At 48.1% G+C, this 21,830-nt stretch overlaps 1 protein-coding gene across 1 annotated transcript; it reads left to right on the forward strand.

The window, feature by feature from the left end:
• Nucleotides 1-545: 545 nt before the first annotated feature.
• Nucleotides 546-20,518, forward strand: RTRAF (RNA transcription, translation and transport factor). Its single transcript, XM_044272328.1, has 8 exons — nucleotides 546-699; nucleotides 10,251-10,375; nucleotides 12,118-12,217; nucleotides 13,078-13,152; nucleotides 13,300-13,388; nucleotides 16,755-16,823; nucleotides 18,430-18,478; nucleotides 20,257-20,518. Exons 1-8 carry the CDS (start codon nucleotides 639-641, stop codon nucleotides 20,409-20,411), a joined length of 723 nt encoding a protein of 240 aa, XP_044128263.1. The 5' UTR covers nucleotides 546-638; the 3' UTR covers nucleotides 20,412-20,518.
• The last annotated feature ends 1,312 nt before the right edge of the window (nucleotides 20,519-21,830 follow it).

Below are 21,830 nucleotides of genomic sequence, written 5' to 3' on the forward strand. Positions count from 1 at the left end.
CTTAGTGATGAACAGGGCCAGGTTCCTGCCTAGTCATGGCCTTATAAATGGCCAATAAATTCTTCAGCTGCAGCACTACATCTGCCAGCATGCTCCCGCTGTGACAATGCACATTGCATTGTGGGATTTGTGAGCAGCTTAACAGTCCATTGTGTCTGGTCAATGCATTACAAGGCCCAGATTTGTTTCCGGGGCAATGACTTCCGGAAATGATTCTCTGTTCAATTATAATTCACCCCCTGGCACATAACCCTCAACCAAAATGGACGTTTTAGCAATCCAGGAGGCGGGTTTGTCATCCTAAACCACGCCCCCACCTAAGCTTCTCCTAGCGCGCTACGACGTTACCGTAAAGCGTTCCCGAGACGCTGCGTGGGCTCCTCCGTCCTGTGATTGGTCAGACGCTTCCCGATCTTGGCCTTGGATTGGCTGTTCGCGCTCTGCGCTGTGATTGGATAAGATGTTTCACGTAGCGCGCGCTCTGACTGGCTGAGGGGGCGCACGTACGTACGCAGTGATTGGACGGAGCGTCGCTGGGGCCGTGCGATTGGACGAGTCGTGCGGCTGCGCACTGACGGTTTGTGAAGAGCTGTCTGCCAGCTGCAGTGTGGCAGGTTATCACCGGGTGAGGAGACGACATGTTCCGCAGGAAGCTGCAAGCGCTGGACTACCACAACCCCGCCGGCTTCAACTGTAAAGGTGAGGTGGCGGCATCTTCCCGCCGCGGGTTCATTCATCGGTGGCTTCTGTCAGGGGTCGTATGGCGTTAGTCACACTGGTGCCTCTTCCCGGTGCGGTTTCTCCTGTGCGGTCCTTATACGTTACATTTCTCTCTTTCCTGGTATTTTTAGCCTCTGGTGAAGCTGTTTGATAACCAATATGGCCGCCCCCTGGGTGGTCACCCAGCTTTCTCAGGCTCCTAAATGGCAAATGTGCCTATTTGTGCACTGTGAGGCTCGCAATGTCCCTGCATTACCGATCAGGGCGTTGGGAAAGCTGGGTGAGGACCCTTGACAGGCGGTCATTGTAACTGGGGCCCCAAACTGTCCCTTTGAAGTAACAGAATGAAGGAATAAGTAATTGTCTAACATAAGAATAAGTTTCTATTGTGCAGAATTGTCTTGTTTTTCAGAACGCAGCCTGCAGTGTAAAGGATGGAGGTTTTCATTCTGGTTGCCGTGGTTATGCCCAGGAAGACGTCCATACATTTCCTTGCAGCTAATGATTGATACATGAGGAGACCTGACATTGCGCTCTATTTAATCCAGTGTCATGGCTGCCGCTCTTAAAGGGAACCCGCCATTCTTCGTTATATTGCAGCCTCCCAGACCTGGGGGTCTTTCCCTTTTTAAGAAGCTGTCCAGCGCCCCCAAAATAAACTTTCCGGACAGGTTTTTGGCGGTGCATCGTTCTCTAAGGAACCGGCCACATGCGCTGAACGTACACCGTAAGCTTGATGGTTACCAAGAATGTAACCATGGCAACCAGAAGGGATCCCGCCATTCTTTACACTGCAGAGCTAACGGCTGTCCTTCTTTGGGGGCATTTTTTTTATTTATTTTGAATTGTTGATAATTTTGAGCTAGAAGTCACTTTTTTATTAAAAATGTTGAGTCCTTTTCTCTGTACGGCCTTCAGATTCTCTAGTAGCAGGCTACTTGTGACAGAGCGGCTTAATATTTTTAATAAAGACCAATTGAAAAAGGTTTTTTTTTTAGCCCAAAATGAGTAAAATGTCATCATGAAAACATGATGGCTGCACTTGTGATTAATGAGGGTCCCAGCAGTAGGACCCCCACCAATCTAATAGTTATCTCCTATCCTGTTACTTCACGTAACCGGAGTCCTCCTTTAATGTAAGGCGTCTTTCACACATCTATGTCTGTGACCAGATGGTCAGTGGTTCATCTGTGAAGGATCCGTGTTTCGTCCGTTTTTTTGCTCCCCGAAGACACAGCTAGGCTGAAAATTAATTTCCAGAGTGTCTCCTATAAATGGTCCGTGAAAAATCACTAACAGAACACTGATGCCATCCATGTTGTCAGTGGTTTTTCACAGACCCATAGACTTGAGTGGTCGTGTTTCGTCCACATTGCCCCCTCCCCTCCCTAAGTAGTTTGAAAGATGACAAACAGCATGGGTTTCCTTCAGGGAGATCATGTCAAACTAATCTTATTGATTTTTTTTTTTAGATTTTTTATTTTTTTATTGGGTGACTAAAATAATAGATGGCGGAGGTGCAGTAGACATCACTTATCTAGACTTCAGTAAGGCTTTTGATACTGTCCCACGTAGAAGGCTTATCAATAAAGTGCAGTCTTTGGGCTTGGACTCCCATATTGTTGAATGGATTAGGCAGTGGCTGAGGGACAGACAGCAGAGGGTTGTAGTCACTGGAGTAGATTCAGACCATGGTCTTGTTACCAGTGGGGTACCTCAGGGATCTGTTCTGGGACCCATTGTTTAATATCTTTATCAGCGACATTGCAGAAGGCCTCGATGGTCAGGTGGGTCTTTTTTGCTGATGACACAAAGATCTGTAACCGGGTTGATGTTCCTGGAGGGATACACCAAATGGAAAAGGATTTAGGAAAACTAGAGGAATGGTCAAAAATCTGGCAACTAAAATTTAATAGACTGTATCTTCAGGAATGGTGGCTCACTCAGGACGAAATTATAGAAATGGTGCTGCTAACGCACTAGAGGGACACCCACCCTCTAATCAAAATCTATGCAATTACAACTCAAAATAGGGTGAGCACTCAACAAATGGCTTATTGGGGGTTAAAAGTTTAATTAAACACTAAAATGCACACATATATGAAGTATAAAATGATGTAAAATACAATTTCATATGCTATACATCTAATGATTCGCATAGATAGGAGATTTCCCCATTTGGTATGAGCAGTCTCTTGTTAAAGAACAATGTTAAAGGATATCCTGTAGAAATTCGTAATCCACTACTGGAACGTCTCTATCAACACTCTGATATACTGGTTAGGGGCCCGTATTCAGTATTGCACATGTATTCCGCTTTATATTGGCTGGTTATAGTCTTATATTGCCGGTCCTTGAACGGGTTATGGAGGTGGTTTTGTCTTACCTTCCTCGTGTCTGTCCCAAGCCTTCCTCTAGTTTGGCGAGGGCAACGCAGGACACAGTTGGCGTGGCTCTGCGCGCTCCTTCGCTGACTCACCGACTTCTCGCCGGAGTTGAGGCTCTGTTCCGGTTTAGTCCGTTCACGTGACTTGTATCCAGCGCAACAGGCAAGACAAAAGTCCGTCTTACTTCCAGGTATTACTTGTAGTTGTTAGAATTCTCGCATGGCCATGCAAGTTATCGCGGAGGAGTTTTCTTCTTTAGTCAAGCGATCCAGCCCAGACGCGTTTCGGGAACTCTCCTTCCCTTCATCAGTGGTCGATTGCTTGACTTAAGAAGAAAACTCCTCCGCGATAACTTGCATGGCCATGCGAGAATTCTAACAACTACAAGTAATACCTGGAAGTAAGACGGACTTTTGTCTTGCCTGTTGCGCTGGATACAAGTCACGTGAACGGACTAAACCGGAACAGAGCCTCAACTCCGGCGAGAAGTCGGTGAGTCAGCGAAGGAGCGCGCAGAGCCACGCCAACTGTGTCCTGCGTTGCCCTCGCCAAACTAGAGGAAGGCTTGGGACAGACACGAGGAAGGTAAGACAAAACCACCTCCATAACCCGTTCAAGGACCGGCAATATAAGACTATAACCAGCCAATATAAAGCGGAATACATGTGCAATACTGAATACGGGCCCCTAACCAGTATATCAGAGTGTTGATAGAGACGTTCCAGTAGTGGATTACGAATTTCTACAGGATATCCTTTAACATTGTTCTTTAACAAGAGACTGCTCATACCAAATGGGGAAATCTCCTATCTATGCGAATCATTAGATGTATAGCATATGAAATTGTATTTTACATCATTTTATACTTCATATATGTGTGCATTTTAGTGTTTAAATAAACTTTTAACCCCCAATAAGCCATTTGTCGAGTGCTCACCCTATTTTGAGTTGTAACTAAAATGTAATGTTGATAAGTGCAAGATAATGCACCTGGGACGTAAAAACCCAAGAGCAGAATATAAAATCAGTGACACAGTCCTAACCTCAGTGTCTGAGGAAAGGGATTTAGGGGTCATTATTTCAGAAGACTTAAAGGTAGGCAGACTGGATTGCAGGATAAAACTTACCAGGAAAGATTAAAGGACCTTAACATGTAGAGCTTGGAAGAAAGACGAGACAGAGGGGATATGATAGAAACTGCTAAATACATAAAGGGAATCAACAAGATAAAAGAGGAGAGAAGATTCAAAAGATAAAAAAAACTGCTACAAGAGGACATAGTTGTAAATTAGAGGGGCAGAGGTTTAAAAGTAACATCAGGAAGTATTACTTTACTGAGAGTAGTGGATGCATGGAATAGCCTTCCTGCAGAAGTGGTAGCGGCAAATACAGTGGAGGAGTTTAAGCATGCATGGGATAGGCATAAGGCCATGCTTCATATAAGGCTACTTTCACACTGGCGTTTTGAATTCAGTTTGTGAGATCCATTTCACAAACGGTTCAAAACTGATCAGTTTTGCCCCAATGCATTCTGAATGGATAAGGATCCGCTCAGAATGCATCAGTTTGGCCCCCATTCCTCTCTGGAGGCTGCTTGCAGCGTTTTGGTGTCCATCTGGCGATGTGGAGCCAAACGCATCCGTCCTGACTTACAAAGTAAGTCAATGGGGACGGATCCGTTTTCGCTGACACAATATGCTGCAATTGAAAACTGATCCGTCCCCCATTGACTTTCAATGTAAGTCAGGACGGATCCGTTTTGACTTGAGCTTTTTTTTTTTACAGAATAATGCAAACGGATCCGTCTGTGCAGATACCAGATGGATCCACACCTAACGCAGGTGTGAAAGTAGCCTAAGATAGGGCCGGGGCTATCCATAGTATTCAGTATATTGGGCAGACTAGATGGGCCAAATGGTTCCTATCTGCCGACACATTCTGTGTTTCTATGATGGGTCCTCAAAAAATGCGGACTGTAGAACGGAAACAGTCGTTTGCACAAGGCCTAAAAATACCCCTCATTTTCAGTCAAGGAGGATACGGAATTTATTTGCTTTTCTCTGGCCATAACTTTTTTGTTTTTCTGTCATGTAGCCGCATGAGGGCTTGTTTTTTGGCCAACTGGATTTTTTTGTGACACCATTTTGCCATTAACTTTTATTACCTTTTTTTGGGGTGGATATGGGATAAAAAAAGAAGTTCCGCCATCATTTTATTTTAGCACTTTACATTTACAACACCGTGCACCATAACTAGCGTGTTACTGTTAGGCCTCATGCACACGACAGTATTTTTTCACTGTCCGCAAAACGGGGTTCCGTTGGTCCGTGATCCGTGACCGTTTTTTCATCCGTGGGTCTTCCTTGATTTTTGGAGGATCCACGGACATGGAAAAAAAGTCGTTTTGGTGTCCGCCTGGCCGTGCGGAGCCAAACTGATCCGTCCTGAATTACAATGCAAGTCAATGGGGACGGATCCGTTTGACGTTGACACAATATGGTGCAATTGCAAACGGATCCGTCCCCATTGACTTTCAATGTAAAGTCTGGAGTCCCTTTTATACCATCGGATCAGAGTTTTCTCCAATCCGATGGTATATTTTAACTTGAAGCGTCCCGATCACCATGGGAACGCCTCTATGTTAGAATATAGACTCATATCCGACAGTATATTCTAACACAGAGGCGTTCCCATGGTGATGGTGACGCTTCTAGTTAGAATATACTACAAACTGTGTACATGACTGCCCCCTGCTGCCTGGCAGCACCCGATCTCTTACAGGGGGCCGTGATCAGCACAATTAACCCCTCAGGTGCCGCTCCTGAAGGGGTTAATTGTTCGTATCATAGCCCCCTGTAAGAGATCAGGGGGCAGACACCCCCCCCCCCCCTCCCTCTATTGTAATAATAGCATTGGTGGCACAGTGTGCGGCCCCCCCTCCCTCCCTCTATTGCATTAACATTGGTGGCAGTGTGCGCCCCCCCCCCCTTCCTCCCTCTATTGTTTTAATACGTTGGTGGCACAGTGTGCGGCCTCCCCCGGCCCCCCCCCTCCCTCCCTCTATTGCATTAACATTGGTGGCAGTGTGCGCCGGCCCCCCCTTCCTCCCTCTATTGTTTTAATACATTGCTGGCAGTGTGCGCCCCCCCCCCCTTCCTCCCTCTATTGTTTTAATACATTGGTGGCAGTGTGCGCCCCCCCCCCCCCCCCCTCGATCATTGGTGGCAGCGGAGGGAGTTCGGATCGGGAGTCCCAGTTTAATCGCTGGGGCTCCGATCGGTAACCATGGCAACCAGGACGCTACTGCAGTCCTGGTTGCAATGGTTACTTAGCAATAGTAGAAGCATCATACTTACCTGCTGGCTGCTGCGATGTCTGTGTCCGGCCAGGAGCTCCTCCTACTGGTAAGTGACAGGTCTGTGCGGCGCATTGCTGTCACTTACCAGTAGGAGGAGCTCCCGGCCGGACACAGACATCGCAGCAGGTAAGTATGATGCTTCTACTATTGCTAAGTAACCATGGCAACCAGGACTGCAGTAGCGTCCTGGTTGCCATGGTTACCGATCGGAGCCCCAGCGATTAAACTGGGACTGGGACTCCGATCCGAACTCCGCTGCCACCAATGATCGTGAGAGGGGGGGGCGCACACTGCCACCAATGTATTAAAACAATAGAGGGAGGAAGGGGGGGGGGGGCGCACACTGCCACCAATGTATTAAAACAATAGAGGGAGGGAGGGAGGGGGGGGTGCACACTGCCACCAATGTTAATGCAATAGAGGGAGGGGGGCTGCACACTGTGCCACCAATGCTATTATTACAATAGCGGGGGGGGGGGCTGCACTGGCCACCAGTGAAATTCAAACTGGGGAGGGAGGGGGGTCTGCTGCCTGGCAGCCCCGGATCTCTTACAGGGGGCTATGATACGCACAATTAACCCCTTCAGGTGCAGCACCTGAGGGGTTAATTGTACGGATCACAGCCCCCTGTAAGAGATCCGGGGCAGTCATGTACACAGTTCGTTGTATATTCTAACTAGAAGCGTCCCCATCACCATGGGAACGCCTCTGTGTTAGAATATACTGTCGGATCTGAGTTTTCACGAAGTGAAAACTCAGCTCTGAAGTAGCTTTTATGCAGACGGATCTTCGGATCCGTCTGTGCTAAAGTAGCCTATGGACACGGATCACGGACACGGATGCCAATCTTGTGTGCATCCGTGTTCTTTCACGGACCCATTGACTTGAATGGGTCTGTGAACCGTTGTCCGTCAAAAAAATAGGACAGGTCATATTTTTTTGACGGACAGGATACACTGATCACGGTCTCGGCTTCAAAGCGGTGCATTTTCCGATTTTTCCACAGACCCATTGAAAGTCAATGGGTCCGCGAAAAAAAAACGGAAAATGGCACAACGGCCACGGATGCACACAACGGTCGTGTGCATGAGGCCTTATTCTGTAGGTCAGTGCGGTGATTCCGGCGTCTCGTTTTTTGTGTTCTGGGGCCTCATAACAGCTCGTCTCATTCTGTCACAGCGTTCCAAGAGCCCGAACTCATCTGTGTTTGTACTGATGTAGCACGTGGCTTGTATTTTGTGGGGCGAGTTGTCGTTTTTTCATTAGTACTGTTTTTGGATTCACATTGGTTATTTTTTGGGGCAGGGGTGAAAAAGAAAGTATTTCACAGGGCAGTTTGGGTTAGGGTCACCTAACATTATCTTTATTATACGGGTTACTGCAAGCACGGTGCGATATCGTGTGTGTGTGTGTGTGTGTGTGTGTGTGTGTGTGTGTGTGCGTGCGTGTTTTAACACTTCATGAAAAGTGGTTTTATTTTCTTAGATTTCTTTTTGTTTTTCATAATGCGCTGGTACCTTGCTTATCAATGCATTATAGCCTATCATCATCAATGACGGGCTCTGTATTAGGGCTCATGCACTCAACCGTATGTATTCTGCGGTCTGCAAAAAATACGGATGACATCCGTATACATTCTGTATTTTGCGGAACGGAACAGCTGGCCCCTAATAGAACAGTCCTATCCTTGTCCCGTTATGTGGACAATAATAGGAGATGTTTTAACATTTTGCGTAATGGACATACGGAAACGTTATGCACACAGAGTAACTTCCCTTTTTTTTTTTTTTTTTTGCCGAACCCATTGAAATGAATGGTTCCACATATGGTCCGCGAAAAAAAAAAAAACGTAATGGAAAGAAAATACGTTCGTGTGCATGAACTCTTAGGCTGCGTCTGCTGCACGGTCTAATAGACAGTCGTGTTGGTCTGGGGGGGGGCTTTGTTAGGCCCCCCGGCTCCCATGGCTGATAGTGGTAGAGGGATTCCTGAGCCTCTAACTGCCAAGATGCCTCAGTCGCTATTGACCTTGGTATTTAGGGGGTGAAGCCGCCAGCATCAGAGTTAAAGTGGTTGCTGCTGTCAGTAGCTGTTGATGGTCACGGTACATATCGTGCGAGCGCTGCTTCTCTTCAAGGTTACACCGCACGCCGTCTCTCTTGTAGCGCCAGCGCAGCGCAATTTCAAGTGGATGGTACCATCACTGGTAATTACTCTGCGCCACCGACCAAGACAAGGGAGACGACGTGCGGTGTAACCTTGAAGCAGCAGCAGCACGAGCGACACCTCCTCTTCAAACAGCTGATCGGCGGGCGTGCCGGAAACCGGATCCCCACCATTCTTAATATGTACCGGCTGCACAACCCCTTTAATCCTAATGCCCGCGGTTACAGCGGGAGCCCAGGAGTCGGTGCCGGCCTCCCGCTGGGATTCGGAGCACAGCCTGTGAGGTCCTTTCAGTTTCTGCCACATAAGTGATTGGGAATCGGCTGCACCGGCTTTGATGCAAATGAAAGTGACAGTGGGTGCACTGGAGGGGAGGCACGGGGACCCCCAAAGAGGAATGGATGTGCGGGTGATTCTTCTCCGCTTTTCCGTCCTGCTCATGTCCCCCTCATTCCTGGTAGCAGAGGTAGTGCCTGCCGCTCAGTCAGGTGCTCCTACCGGCCATAAACGGAGGCACAAACGAGATTAGAAGATTGCAGAACTTTCCATGATGTGCAGATTCTGCCCTTCGGTAGTGATGTCCTAAGGATACGCTTGGGGTAGTTGTCGGCCCCAAGTCAGTTATCACTTGCAGGTTTGGGCTACGTACATGTTATTTCTATAGAGAGATAAGTGGCTGCATATACCTGATGCCGCTCATCTCTGAAGAACCAGACTCGAGCAGGGAACATACATCCCGTTCCTTCTGTCTTCACCTCATGGCCTCATCTCGGGGTATATCGCCCGGTTTGCTCACAAATATCGATATATTCTGGTAGGTACAAGTCATCTGCCCACAGGATAGGGGAATACTATCAGATTGGTGGGGGTCCTACCGCTGGGACCCCCACAGTGATGAAGACCCCATGGAGCCCCCGCTAAAATGGATGGGGCAGCTGGTTGGAAAAGCGCGCCCCTGCTCTTTGTTTCTATGGGAGAGTTTAGCGCTTGGCGATCTTTAACGAAGCCCTATGCAAATGGAGTGGCAGCGTTTTTACGACCATGGAGGCTCCACTCTCGTGATTTGTGGGGGGTCCCAGCTGTAGGACCCCCTCTGATCCAATAGTTATCCCCTACCTTGCAGATGGGGGATAACTTGTTATAACCAGAATATCACTTTGAAAAAAAAAAAATATCAATGAATCTGTGATTACAGGAAAATAACCAAACGATTATACATAGGTGACCAACAAGAAAATCCTGTAGTACCAGGTGTAGCCACAAGATGGCGGTGTGGACCTTTGTAACTTTAGTTGACAGCTGCCAGTGGTTGACGTCTTGTCTGGAGTTGTCGTTTGTCTTCTGCCGCCATATTGATGTCCGGGTGGAGATTTAGGTGAATGCTCGGCTGGGATCTCTTGTGTAAGGGCAATTTCACGCGCGCATATTCAGTCCATGAAATAAGCTCCCCTGTGACCGCAGTATTTCCCGGACTGAACACTGCCCTTATAACACCAGCCCATGGCGTTATGTCAGTACATTTGGTCCCATACACTGCTCCAGTCTCGCCCGTGTGGTCAGTGAGCACATTTCCGTACAGATGGCGTTGACTTGATTTGTGTATTTTCCCTCTTGCGCAGATGAAACGGAATTCCGAAACTTCATTGTTTGGTTAGAAGATCAGAAAATCCGACACTACAAGATCGAAGAACGAGGAAATCTAAGGAATATACACAGCAGCGAATGGCCGAAACAGTACGAGAAGGTGAGTCATGTGACCCCGTCTGACATCAGCTGACCTGTACGTTATAACATATGATAGTGGGAGTCTTCTTTAACCCCTTGGCACAAGCCGTGCATGTACAGTGTTGGGACCGGAGCTGAGCCCGCACCATCAGCCACGGATCTCCGCTGTGTATTACAGGTGGCACCCTGCGGCAATGCCCGGGACCGGTGATCGCTCTGATCCTGACCATTTGAGTGATTCATTATAGGGTGGAAGCTCCTTCTGTCCTCCTATGAGACCCTCCATAATGCTGACTGATTTTCATGGCAGCCTAAGAGGCTTTCCTTAGGCCTCAGCACCTGCCGAACACGAGGCCTCATAGGTTCTGTTCACATCATGTCTCAGGCCCTAGTTGGAGATATGTGTCGGGGGACCCCAATGATTACACTTGACAGAAGTTTGAAATGGATTCCATTATATAGGGTGCAGTGGGACTGTGGCAAGAGGTGGGCACCAGTGGTGGTACTGGCAGACCCGCCAGATGCCGCTCTAGGACGCTTGGGGGGGGGGGGGGGGAGAAAGTAGAGCTCAGATCATAGGGGCAGCTGCAGTGTAGAGATGAGCGGATCGAGCTTCAGGTCCTAGATCTGAAGCCGATTTCTGTTTGAATGCTGTACAGAGATCCGTCTCCGTACAGCATTAAAATGTATAGGGCACCGACGAGGCGATATTCGTTGTCATCGACGTCCCGCAATAACTTCAGGATTTGATTTTTAAACTTTAAAACCATTTTAAAACATGGATCCAAAGTTAGCGTCAGTACCGAGGTACCAGCTGCTCCCGAAGCCGACTTTGGATCCATGTTTTAAAATGGTTTTACTTTAAAGTTTAAAAATCTAATCCTGAAGTTATTGCGGGACGTCTGAGATGATGAATTTCACTTCGCCATTGCGCAAACGTTTTCATGCTCTATGGAGACGGATTTCTGTGCAGCATTAGGGTTAGGGTTTGGAGTTTGGAGCGAAGCGTCTTAGGATCTAGGTTCGGAAGCTCGATTCACTCAACGCTCCTCCAGTTGTAACTGTCCGTAGATGAAGAGTGACCGTGTCAGTGGAGCTTCTGTACAGTGACATCCGACCCCATAGAGCAGGGATCAGCAACCTTCGGCACTCGAGCTGCTGGGAAACTACAACTCCCAGTATGCAAACCTGCTCGGCTGCTCTTCTTACTCCCATAGAAGTGAATGAAGCATTCTGAGAGCTGTAGTTTCTGAGCAGCTGGAGTGACGGAGGTTGCTGATCCATGCCATAGACCAGGCATGCTGAACCTGCGGCCCTCCAGCTGTTGCAAAACTGCAACTCCCAGCATGCCTGAACAGCCTCCAGCTAGTTGTAGTTTTATAACAGCTGGAGGGCCGCAGGTTGAGCATCCCTGCCATAGACTATTGGGGCATCAGCACCCCTCCATAGAGTATTATGGTATCCGTAAAAAAAAAGTACTTTTTTTTTTTTTTTTTTTAAATCCCCTTGAGCTGAGCTTCTGCTTATACACAACAGCCAACCGGAACACGTTGAGTTGCAGTGCAAAGTATGGGGGACTGACTGAGCTGCAACCAGCACTTCTGATGACCTAGGAAGTGGATTTCTGGCTTCAGTGGGACTGGAAAAGCCAATACTAGAGCACATAGCAGGAAGTGGTCTCCCATAGGTGGGGGTCTTAGGGTAATCGGGCGCCCCCATGTGGATCAGGTTTCTTATAACTCGCTGCCATTTTCTTTCCAGTATTTGAAGGACGTCACGTGTCCCTTCAAAGTAGAGGAGCGTCAGGAAGCGATAGACTGGCTGCTGGGCCTGGCCGTACGTCTGGAGTATGGAGACAATGGTGAGTGACCTCATCAGACATGTACGGCATCATCCAGGATCAGTACAGGATAAGTAATGTATGTACACAGTGACTGCACCAGCAGAATAGTGAGTGCAGCTCTGGAGTATACTACATGATGTAACTCAGGATCAGTACAGGATAAGTAATGTATGTGCACAGTGACTGCACCAGCAGAATAGTGAGTGCAGCTCTGGAGTATAATACAGGATGTAACTCAGGATCAGTACAGGATAAGTAATGTATGTACACAGTGACTGCACCAGCAGAATAGTGAGTGCAGCTCTGGAGTATAATACAGGATGTAACTGAGGATCAGTACAGGATAAGTAATGTATGTGCACAGTGACTGCACCAGCAGAATAGTGAGTGCAGCTCTGGAGTATAATACAGGATGTAACTGAGGATCAGTACAGGATAAGTAATGTATGTACACAGTGACTGCACCAGCAGAATAGTGAGTGCAGCTCTGGAGTATAATACAGGATGTAACTGAGGATCAGTACAGGATAAGTAATGTATGTACACAGTGACTGCACCAGCAGAATAGTGTTTGCAGCTGTGGAGTTTAAATCGGGATGCAATTCAGTCGTGTGTGTCCATCACATGACCGGAGCAGATCATTATCCTTCGGTAGTAAACAATGAAAGCTCCTATTGAATGTCAGCAAGCAGAGCTTTTAGAAATCATGAGAAGTTGCTTTGTATGACTTTCCATGGTCCGAGGAGTAACATTTATTTGCTGATACCAAAATATCTCTTTGTAAACGTATCGATCCCTGCGCTGAATCCTGAGTGCGGTTTGGCGCGGTGCGGCCTCTTTATATCATGGTGACCCCAGTTGTCATTTTGTCTTTGCAGCTGCTAAATACCAGGATGCACAGCCGGTCACCTCCGGAGGTCAGAAGCCTGCAGAGCCGCTGATAAACCTGGACGGTAAGTCGCACACCGCGTTTTACAGGAGGTTTCCTGCATATAGCGCATTCAGCTTCCTCCCTGGTATCATAAGTCGGCTGAGCCAGAAGCGGGAGCGTTCATCTGGTTTATTTCGTGTTTGAATTGTTTTGTTTCTTCCCTTTATAGTGAATAATCCGGATTTCAAAGCTGGCGTCATGGCCTTGGCAAACCTTCTACAGATCCAGAGGCACGATGACTACCTGGTGATGCTGAAGGTGAGTTCAGTCTTATTGTGGCTAATAATGGTGAGCCCCCGCCGTGTCCTGTCTGTATCGCCCTGTGTACTTACATGTTTTGTGTGAGATGCCAACATACATGGCATTTATCATGTAGAAAACCATATTTTGCACAAGACCCACTCTTTTCTCCTAAAAGTGTGTAGGGGGGGAGGGGGTGACAGGGCGTCTTATAAAGTGACTGCTAATGAGCACTTCCATTATGGAAGTGCTCCTTAGTCTGCAGGAGGCATAGTGAGTGTAGTGCCGGCTGTACTTGCCGCTCCCTGATCGTCTTCCAGGCCCCGTGCAGCATCAGGACTTGATGCTATGGATCATCAGGTGACCCGGAAGAGCGTGCAGTCTAGACTCTAGAGCATCTGAGGTCTGATCTGAGGTCTAATATAGATTGAGGGGGGGGGGATCTGATTGGTGAAGACTGATCGGTGGTCTTATGAAGATTGGGGGTCCAAACTAATGATTTTTCTCCTCTAAAACCTAGTTGCATCTTAAAGTGAAAAATATGGTAAATACCACTTACTAATGTGTTGTGATTCTCTGTATTACTTCCTTTGCTGGCTTGATTCATTTCCCATCACATTATACATGGCTCATTTCCATTGTTACGACCACCCTGCAATCTGGCAGCGGTGGTCGTGGTTACACACTGTAGGAAAAAGTGCCGGCTTCTTTGGTGAGCAGCAGCTCTTGTCGCAGTGACCTCGTATCTGTGCTGCAGCGGTGGCTGTAAACCCTGGAAAGGAGACGTTTTTTTATGTGATGGAAGAATGAATCCCGCTAGCAAAGGGTCCAATATGGATAATAACAAACATTAGTAACTCCCTTGTGTTAACCTTATCTACAAGATAAATGCCATTTGCTGAAGTGAGACGACCTCTTTAACTACTTCTAATAGATCTATAAGGCCTCATGCACACGACCGTTGTGTGCATCCGTGGCCGTTGTGCCGTTTTCCGTTTTTTTTCGCGGACCCATTGACTTTCAATGGGTCCGTGGAAAAATCGGAAAATGCACCGTTTTGCAGCCGAGGCCGTGATCCGTGTATCCTGTCCGTCAAAAAAATAGGACCTGTCCTATTTTTTTGACGGACAACGGATCACGGACCCATTCAAGTCAATGGGTCCGTGAAAGAACACGGATGCACACAAGATTGGCATCCGTGTCCGTGATCCGTGGCCGTAGGTTGCTTTCATACAGACGGATCCGAAGATCCGTCTGCATAAAAGCTTTTTCAGAGGTGAGTTTTCACTTCGCGAAAACTCAGATCCGACAGTATATTCTAACACAGAGGCGTTCCCATAGTGATGGGGACGCTTCAGGTTAGAATATACTGAAAAACTGTGTACATGACTGCCCCCTGCTGCCTGGCAGGTGCTGCCAGGCAGCAGGGGGCAGACCCCCCCCCCCCCCCTGTTTTTAACTCATTTGTGGCCAGTGCGGCCGCCCCCCCCCCCCCCCCCCTCCCTCCCCTGTAGTTAACTTCTTGGTAGCCAGCCCCCCCTCCCTCCCCTGTAGTTAACTAATTGGTGTCCAGTGGGCCCCCCCTCCGTCCGCTATAGATAACTCATTGGTGTCCAGTGGGCCCCCCCTCCGTCCGCTATAGATAACTCATTGGTGGCCAGTGGGCCCTCTCCCCTCCCACCCCCTCCTAATTAAAATCGCCCCCCTATCATTGGTGGCAGTGGTGAGTACCGATCGGAGTCCCAGTGTAATCGCTGGGGCTCCGATCGGTAACCATGGCAACCGGGACGCTACTGCAGTCCCGGTTGCCATGGTAGCTTAGCAATTTGTAGAAGCTTTATACTTACCTGAAGAGCAGCGATGTCTGTGACCGGCCGGGAGCTCCTCCTACTGGTAAGTGACAGGTCTGTGCTATAAGCAATGCGCCGCACAGACCTTTCACTTACCAGTAGGAGGAGCTCCCAGCCGGTCACAGACATCGCAGCTCTTCAGGTAAGTATGAAGCTTCTACAAATTGCTAAGCTACCATGGCAACCGGGACTGCAGTAGCATCCCGGTTGCCATGGTTACCGATCGGAGCCCCAGCGATTACACTGGGACTCCGATCGGTACTCACCACTGCCACCAATGATAGGGGGGCGATTTTAATTAGGAGGGGGAGGGAGGGGAGAGGGCCCACTGGCCACCAACGAGTTATCTACAGCGGAGGGAGGGGGGGCCCACTGGACACCAATGAGTTATCTATAGCGGACGGAGGGGGGGCCCACTGGACACCAATGAGTTATCTATAGCGGACGGAGGGGGGCCCACTGGCCACCAACGAGTTAACTACAGGGGAGGGAGGGGGGGCCCACTGGACACCAACGAGTTTACTACAGGGGAGGGAGGGGGGGGGGCGGCCGCACAGGGGAGGGAGGGGGGGGGCGGCCGCACTGGCCACCAATGAGTTAAAAACAGGGGGGGGGGGGTCTGCCCCCTGCTGCCTGGCAGCACCTGCCAGGCAGCAGGGGGCAGTCATGTACACAGTTTTTCAGTATATTCTAACCTGAAGCGTCCCCATCACCATGGGAACGCCTCTGTGTTAGAATATACTGTCGGATCTGATTTTCACGATGTAGCTCATATCCGACAGTATATTCTAACATAGAGGCGTTCCCATGGTGATGGGGACGCTTCAAGTTAAAATATACCATCGGATTGGAGAAAACTCCAATCCGATGGTATAAAAGAACTCCAGACTTTACATTGAAAGTCAATGGGGACGGATCCGTTTGAAATGGCACCATATTGTGTCAACTTCAAACGGATCCGTCCTTATTGACTTGCATTGTAATTTAGGACGGATCCGTTTGGCTCCGCACGGCCAGGTGGACGCCAAAACGACTTTTTTTTCATGTCCGTGGATCCTCCAAAAATCAAGGAAGACCCACGGACGAAAAAACGGTCACGGATCACGGACCCACGGACCCCGTTTTTGCGGGCCGTGAAAAAAAACTGTCGTGTGCATGAGGCCTCAGTCTGAGCATATAAATAAAAATGTTCTCATTCACTATCCGCAAGCAGAGCTCTTGAATAGTAAGGAACTAAAGCACAAAAGGGGGATTTATTAGGACTGATGTTCTTTACACCAGCTCTATACTAAAGATTGCTGGAGTACTATGCAGCAAATGTATTTAGAGGCCGTCGTTATGGCAGAAATGGACACCTACACCCGCTATGAGCAGCGTGACTTAGAAGCTCCTCCGAGTCTCTAGTCCTAAATCTGCCTTTTTACTGCTCTGGGATTGTCATGGACCTTCTGCCAACCTCTGAAGCTACAGGAAGGGAACGTCCATAATATCGGTCTGAGAAATGATGGCTCATTGATTGTTTTTCCCTCTTCAGGCCATAAGGATTCTTGTCCAAGAGCGATTATCTACAGAAGCCGTAGCTAAATCCAACAGCGCTAAAGAGGTGAGTTTTCTTCCGGACCTCCCACTCGGACTCTTGTTTGCAGCCTGGGCTCATACAGGAAAGCTGGAGCTCGCTCACCTTTGTCACAAGCTGCAGATCTGAATGTCTGGTTTGTCAAGCATCTTCCTCTTATCAAGTATTCATTTGAATGCAGCAGAGCTGCAATACAAGATACTGCCCATAGACAAGGGTGGCGCTCTTTCTGGAAAATGATGTGGATTTGAAAAAATCTAAAACTGCCCTTTTAAGAGGTTGTGTGAGATTTTAAAGGGAATCTGTCACCAGTGACCTCCCTATCCAGCTGTCTGCATAGACACGTAGCCGTGGTTCACCTGATTTAAAATGCAGTTTCTTTGGTTGATCTGAGGCTCCTTTCCGGAGCTATGATACTTTTTTCCTTTAATATACAAATTGGGCCTTTGGTGCAATGAGGGTGTCACCATTGCTCTTGTTGCATCAAATCTCCATTCCTTTCTGTGGCCAGCCGCTCCCTCGCTGCTTTGACACGGCCAGGCAGTTGCAAAGCAGTAAAGGAAGGGCTGGCTACAGAAATGTGTGGAGCTTGGGAGCAACAAGAGCGAAGGTGACACCCTCATTGCACCAAAGGCCTAATTTGTATATTAAGGAAACGTATATCTCAGGAACGGAGCCTCAAATCAACAAAAGAAAAACAGTTTTAATCAGGTGAATCACAGCTTTGTGTCTATGCAAACAGTTGGATCGGGAGGTCACTGGTGACAGATTCTCCTTTAAAGGGCATCTGTCAGCAGATTTGTCCCTATGACACCGGCTGACCTGTTACATGTGCTCTCGGCAGCTGAAGGCATCAGTGTTGGTCCCATGGTCATGTGCCCGCATTGCTGAGATTTTTTTTTTATATATGCAAATGAGCCTCTAGGAGCAACGGGGGCGTTGCTGTTACACCTAGAGGCTCTTCTCTCTCTGCAACTGCCGCACCCTCTGCACTTTGACAGGGCCAGGTGTGATCACGTTTACATTGCCTGGTCCTGTCAATCTGCTGACAGATGCACTTTAAAAAACACGTCTGCTTTCTTCAGAAACAGCGCCACTCTTGTACATGGTTGTGTCTAGTATTGCAGCTCTGTCCCAGCTTTAATACCAAACAGCCTATGAACCACAGTTGTGCCGATTGTGATAGAAAGATGTGTTTTTCCATTCTCAAACAATACCATTTAAACCATTTCAGATTTTTTATTTTATTTTTTTAATCTAAATTCTTAAAAAGCTGAGGCATCTGTTTTCTACACATTTGCGTTTTCCATATGGCCTGATTCCGTTGAAATAGAGCGCTTTGTCAGGTCTGCCCCCCTTCCCTCATTCTCCTGGGTTTCTGCAGCTCTTCCGATTGCTTCTCCACCTGCTCAGTTCCATGCAGTGAACTCCTGCTCCTTACATCAAGTGCAGTTTCCATTTCCATCCTGTGAATGGATGTAAGTTTACTATTGACAGTGAAGCTGTGCACAAGCAGCCGCATGTACTTGGTTAAACACTAGGGGGCGCCTGACGAGCCTCTATCCAGACTGATGGGCCTGCAGGTGGAGAGTTCAGCATCTGATCATGAAATATCTTCTTTCTGTATTTGAAGGGTCTTCCGGTGGCGCTGGATAAACACACACTTGGATTCGACACTGGAGGTGAGTCTCCCCTACTAATGCGTTACCGTCCAGTCGCGCTGTTGTCTTTTTTCTAGTTTCTAATCCACATGTCTTCCCCTGGTGGCTCTCCTGAATGTGTATGAATTGGCATGGTACAACACCGCCATGCAGAGTTATAAGAGCACGCACTATTAGGAGCACAGCACGTGTTTCCTGATTCTGCCTGTGTAAGGGAAGAAGGATGCTGCGTACTGCAGGGATTGGTCTTCATTTTGAAGGCAACCATGAAACCGTTAAAGGGTCAGTGATTGAGCCAAAACCAGGAGTGGAGGCTACACAGATGAGGGAAAGATCTGCACCTGTTCTGTGTTTAGACCCACACTTGGATTTGGCTCACAATCACTGACCGAACATGGACCATGTGAATAAGGCCTTTATACTGATGACCTATGCTCTGGATAGGTCATCGGTATCTGATCAGTGAGGGTCGGACACCCAGGACCCCTCCGATCAGCTGCTTGAGAGGGCACCAGCACGCTCAGTAGCGCCGCAGCCTTCTCTCTGCTCACCAAGCACAGCGTGGTACATTGTATAGCGGCTGTGCTTGGTATCGCATATCGGCTCATTCACTTCAATGGGGCTGAGCTGTGTCTGGGCCATGTGACCAGCTGCCACTCCAGCTGTGGTAAAACTATGACACTTGCTTGGCTGTTCTCAGAACTCCGTAGAAATGAATGGAGCATGCTGGGAGTCGTAGTTTCACCAAAGCTGGAGTGCCAGAGGTTAGCCATCACTGGCTTAGGCTAAGCTGCAAGAATGCTGGAGCACTGGTGCCTTTTTAAACATCTGATCGGAGGGGGTTCCAGGTGTCGGACCCCCCCCACCTATCAAATACCGATGACCTATCCCGAGGATGGGTCATCAGTATAAAAGTCTTGAATAACCCCTTTCAGTGTAAGGCCTCATTCAGATGTTTGTAATCTGGCGCATTTCACTGTCCGTGTTACAGCTGCAAATCCCGTCCTAGCGTCAGGTCTCATATCCAGACCTACAGCATCATAGATTCCTAGGTTATTAGGCTCGCAGAATTTGCAGCTAAAATGCACCCATGTGAATGAAGCCCAAGGGTATTCACACGTGTGGGTTTAAATATTGCAAATCCTGCACACATTTATTACAAGATCCGCAGCAGAAAGCTGAGGCTTCACTTGGATTTCTGGCATGTATGTGCGGATTTAAGTTTCCTTCCTTTGTAGACTCCTCAGAAATATGTAGTGTGTACCCCGATCACACGCATGGTATGTAAAGTGTCATCAAAGTCCAATCCATCATGTGTGGAATTAGCCTGAAGGTTTGGGTGGTATGTTCACAACATGCCTGCTATCAAATAATATATGGTACGGGGGTATAATGTGCCACGAAAGGGTTAACAGGCTATTCCACTTATATGAAGTTATCCCCCATCCACAGGGTAAGGGATACTATTAGATTGGTGCGGGTCCTACTGCTGGGAACCCCACCGATCATGAGAACAAGGGACCCCATACCCAATGGAGCACCCTGAAATGAGCAGTGCGGTGCTCCACAGGGTATGGAGTCCCCCTTCTCGTGATTGGGGACCCCCACCAATCTAATAGTTATCCCCTATTTTGTGGATAGAGCATAATTGCATAACTGGATCATAATCGCCCCTTTAAAGGTGAGAAAATTTGGAACCATCACATTTAGATTTCTAAAAGACTGAAACGTTATAGCTTTCCCAGTGTTCTGCACTTTCCTTACAATGTCCTCTAAACGTTTCCTTGTCTGTCACTTAGACGCCGTTCTGAACGACGCTGCCCGAATCCTGCGATTACTTCATGTTGAAGAACTCCGAGAACTTCAGACCAAGATTAACGAGGCCATTGTAGCTGTGCAGGCGATCATTGCAGATCCCAAGACAGACCACAGACTGGGAAAAGTGGGGAGATGAGGACAGGCATTGACTTGTGTGCCCCTCCCAAACCTGCAGTCAGTCACCCAGCATGCAGCGCGCACTCATGTATAGTACCACAAGGTAAAATAAAACCCTTCCGAGCAGCTCCTGTTTATGCCGGTTTATTGACAGGCCGCACATGGAGTATCTCCATAGTACTGGTACATTATGGGCATGCAGATTTATAGCAGTGGCCTATTATGGCTCTGTGCAATTATTTTCCTGAGCCTTATGTTCAGCTTCCACTAGGGCACAGTTGGGGACATTTAGTAATGTTCTAGTGTCGCATAGAGATCAGCCATTGATAAAGTGAGAACTGTGGCAGTCTTCACTCGGGGCTACGGGAGCTCAGAGCCTCTTCGTTTTAGCTGTTGCTGGGGATCTGACATCGCTATCATTAGAGGTACACTTTAATAAAAGGGTTGTCCAGAATAAGAAAAACATGGTTGCTTTTTGCCAGCAGCTCCACCCTTGTCCATGAGTTGTCTACTACTCGCACCTCAGCTCCATTGACGTGAAAGGGGCTGAGCTGCAATAACAGACACAACCTATGGATAAGCGCGGCGCAGTTTTTGGAATAAAGCGGATGTCTTTTCTCGTGAATGGCATTGGGGGACACAGCACCATGGGTATATGCCCAGCTGCCACTAGGAAGAAAGTGTTGGCTCCACCCAGGTGGGCTCTGCACAGGCACTAGTCCTGGACAACCTTGTGAAAAAGTGATACAGTGCATATTTTACTTGACCATTGCTATTTGGGGCCATCTTCCAAAGGGATCTCTTAGCATAGAAGTACGTTTTTTGTTTTTTATGCATTTTTTTTTTTTCCACCATCTGATAATCCACAACAGCCAATAATCTGAAAACTGCCAGCTCCTGCGAAGTAAAACGACCCTTTGGTTTAAGAAACAAACCTTTACATTAACTGGGGGGCGAACAGAACGCTTACCGGGTGCCCTCCTTTTCATCTTAAAGGGCTTCTCCAGGAATTAAGAAAATGAAAATACTTAAAGTGCTTCTGTCACCCCACTAAACTCATTTTTTGGGGGGTACTTACCGTATTTTTCGCCGTATAAGACTCACTTTTTCTTCCCCCAAAATGGGGGAGAAATGCCCCTGCGTCTTATACGGCGAATGCAGTCAGTTTTACATCGCTGGCAGCGATGTAAAGAGAGCGAGGACTCGGGGAGGGACTGGGAGGAGGAGCTGGGGCCGGCAATAGCGGCGGGGCGGTGCAGTCACTGTACTAAAGGCCCGCCCCGCCGCTCCGGTGTACTAATAAAATATGTCATATTCAATGAATGGTTATTAAATATGCCCCTTTATGCCTAATAGTACCTTAAATCCTTAGCGCTTCAGTAGTATGCAGGCTGGGCGGGCGGCAGCGTAACTCCCTGATGTCACGTGCCTGCGCCGC

The sequence above is a fragment of the Bufo gargarizans genome, chromosome 11 (assembly GCF_014858855.1).
Source record: "Bufo gargarizans isolate SCDJY-AF-19 chromosome 11, ASM1485885v1, whole genome shotgun sequence".
Taxonomy (NCBI): Eukaryota; Metazoa; Chordata; class Amphibia; order Anura; family Bufonidae; genus Bufo; species Bufo gargarizans.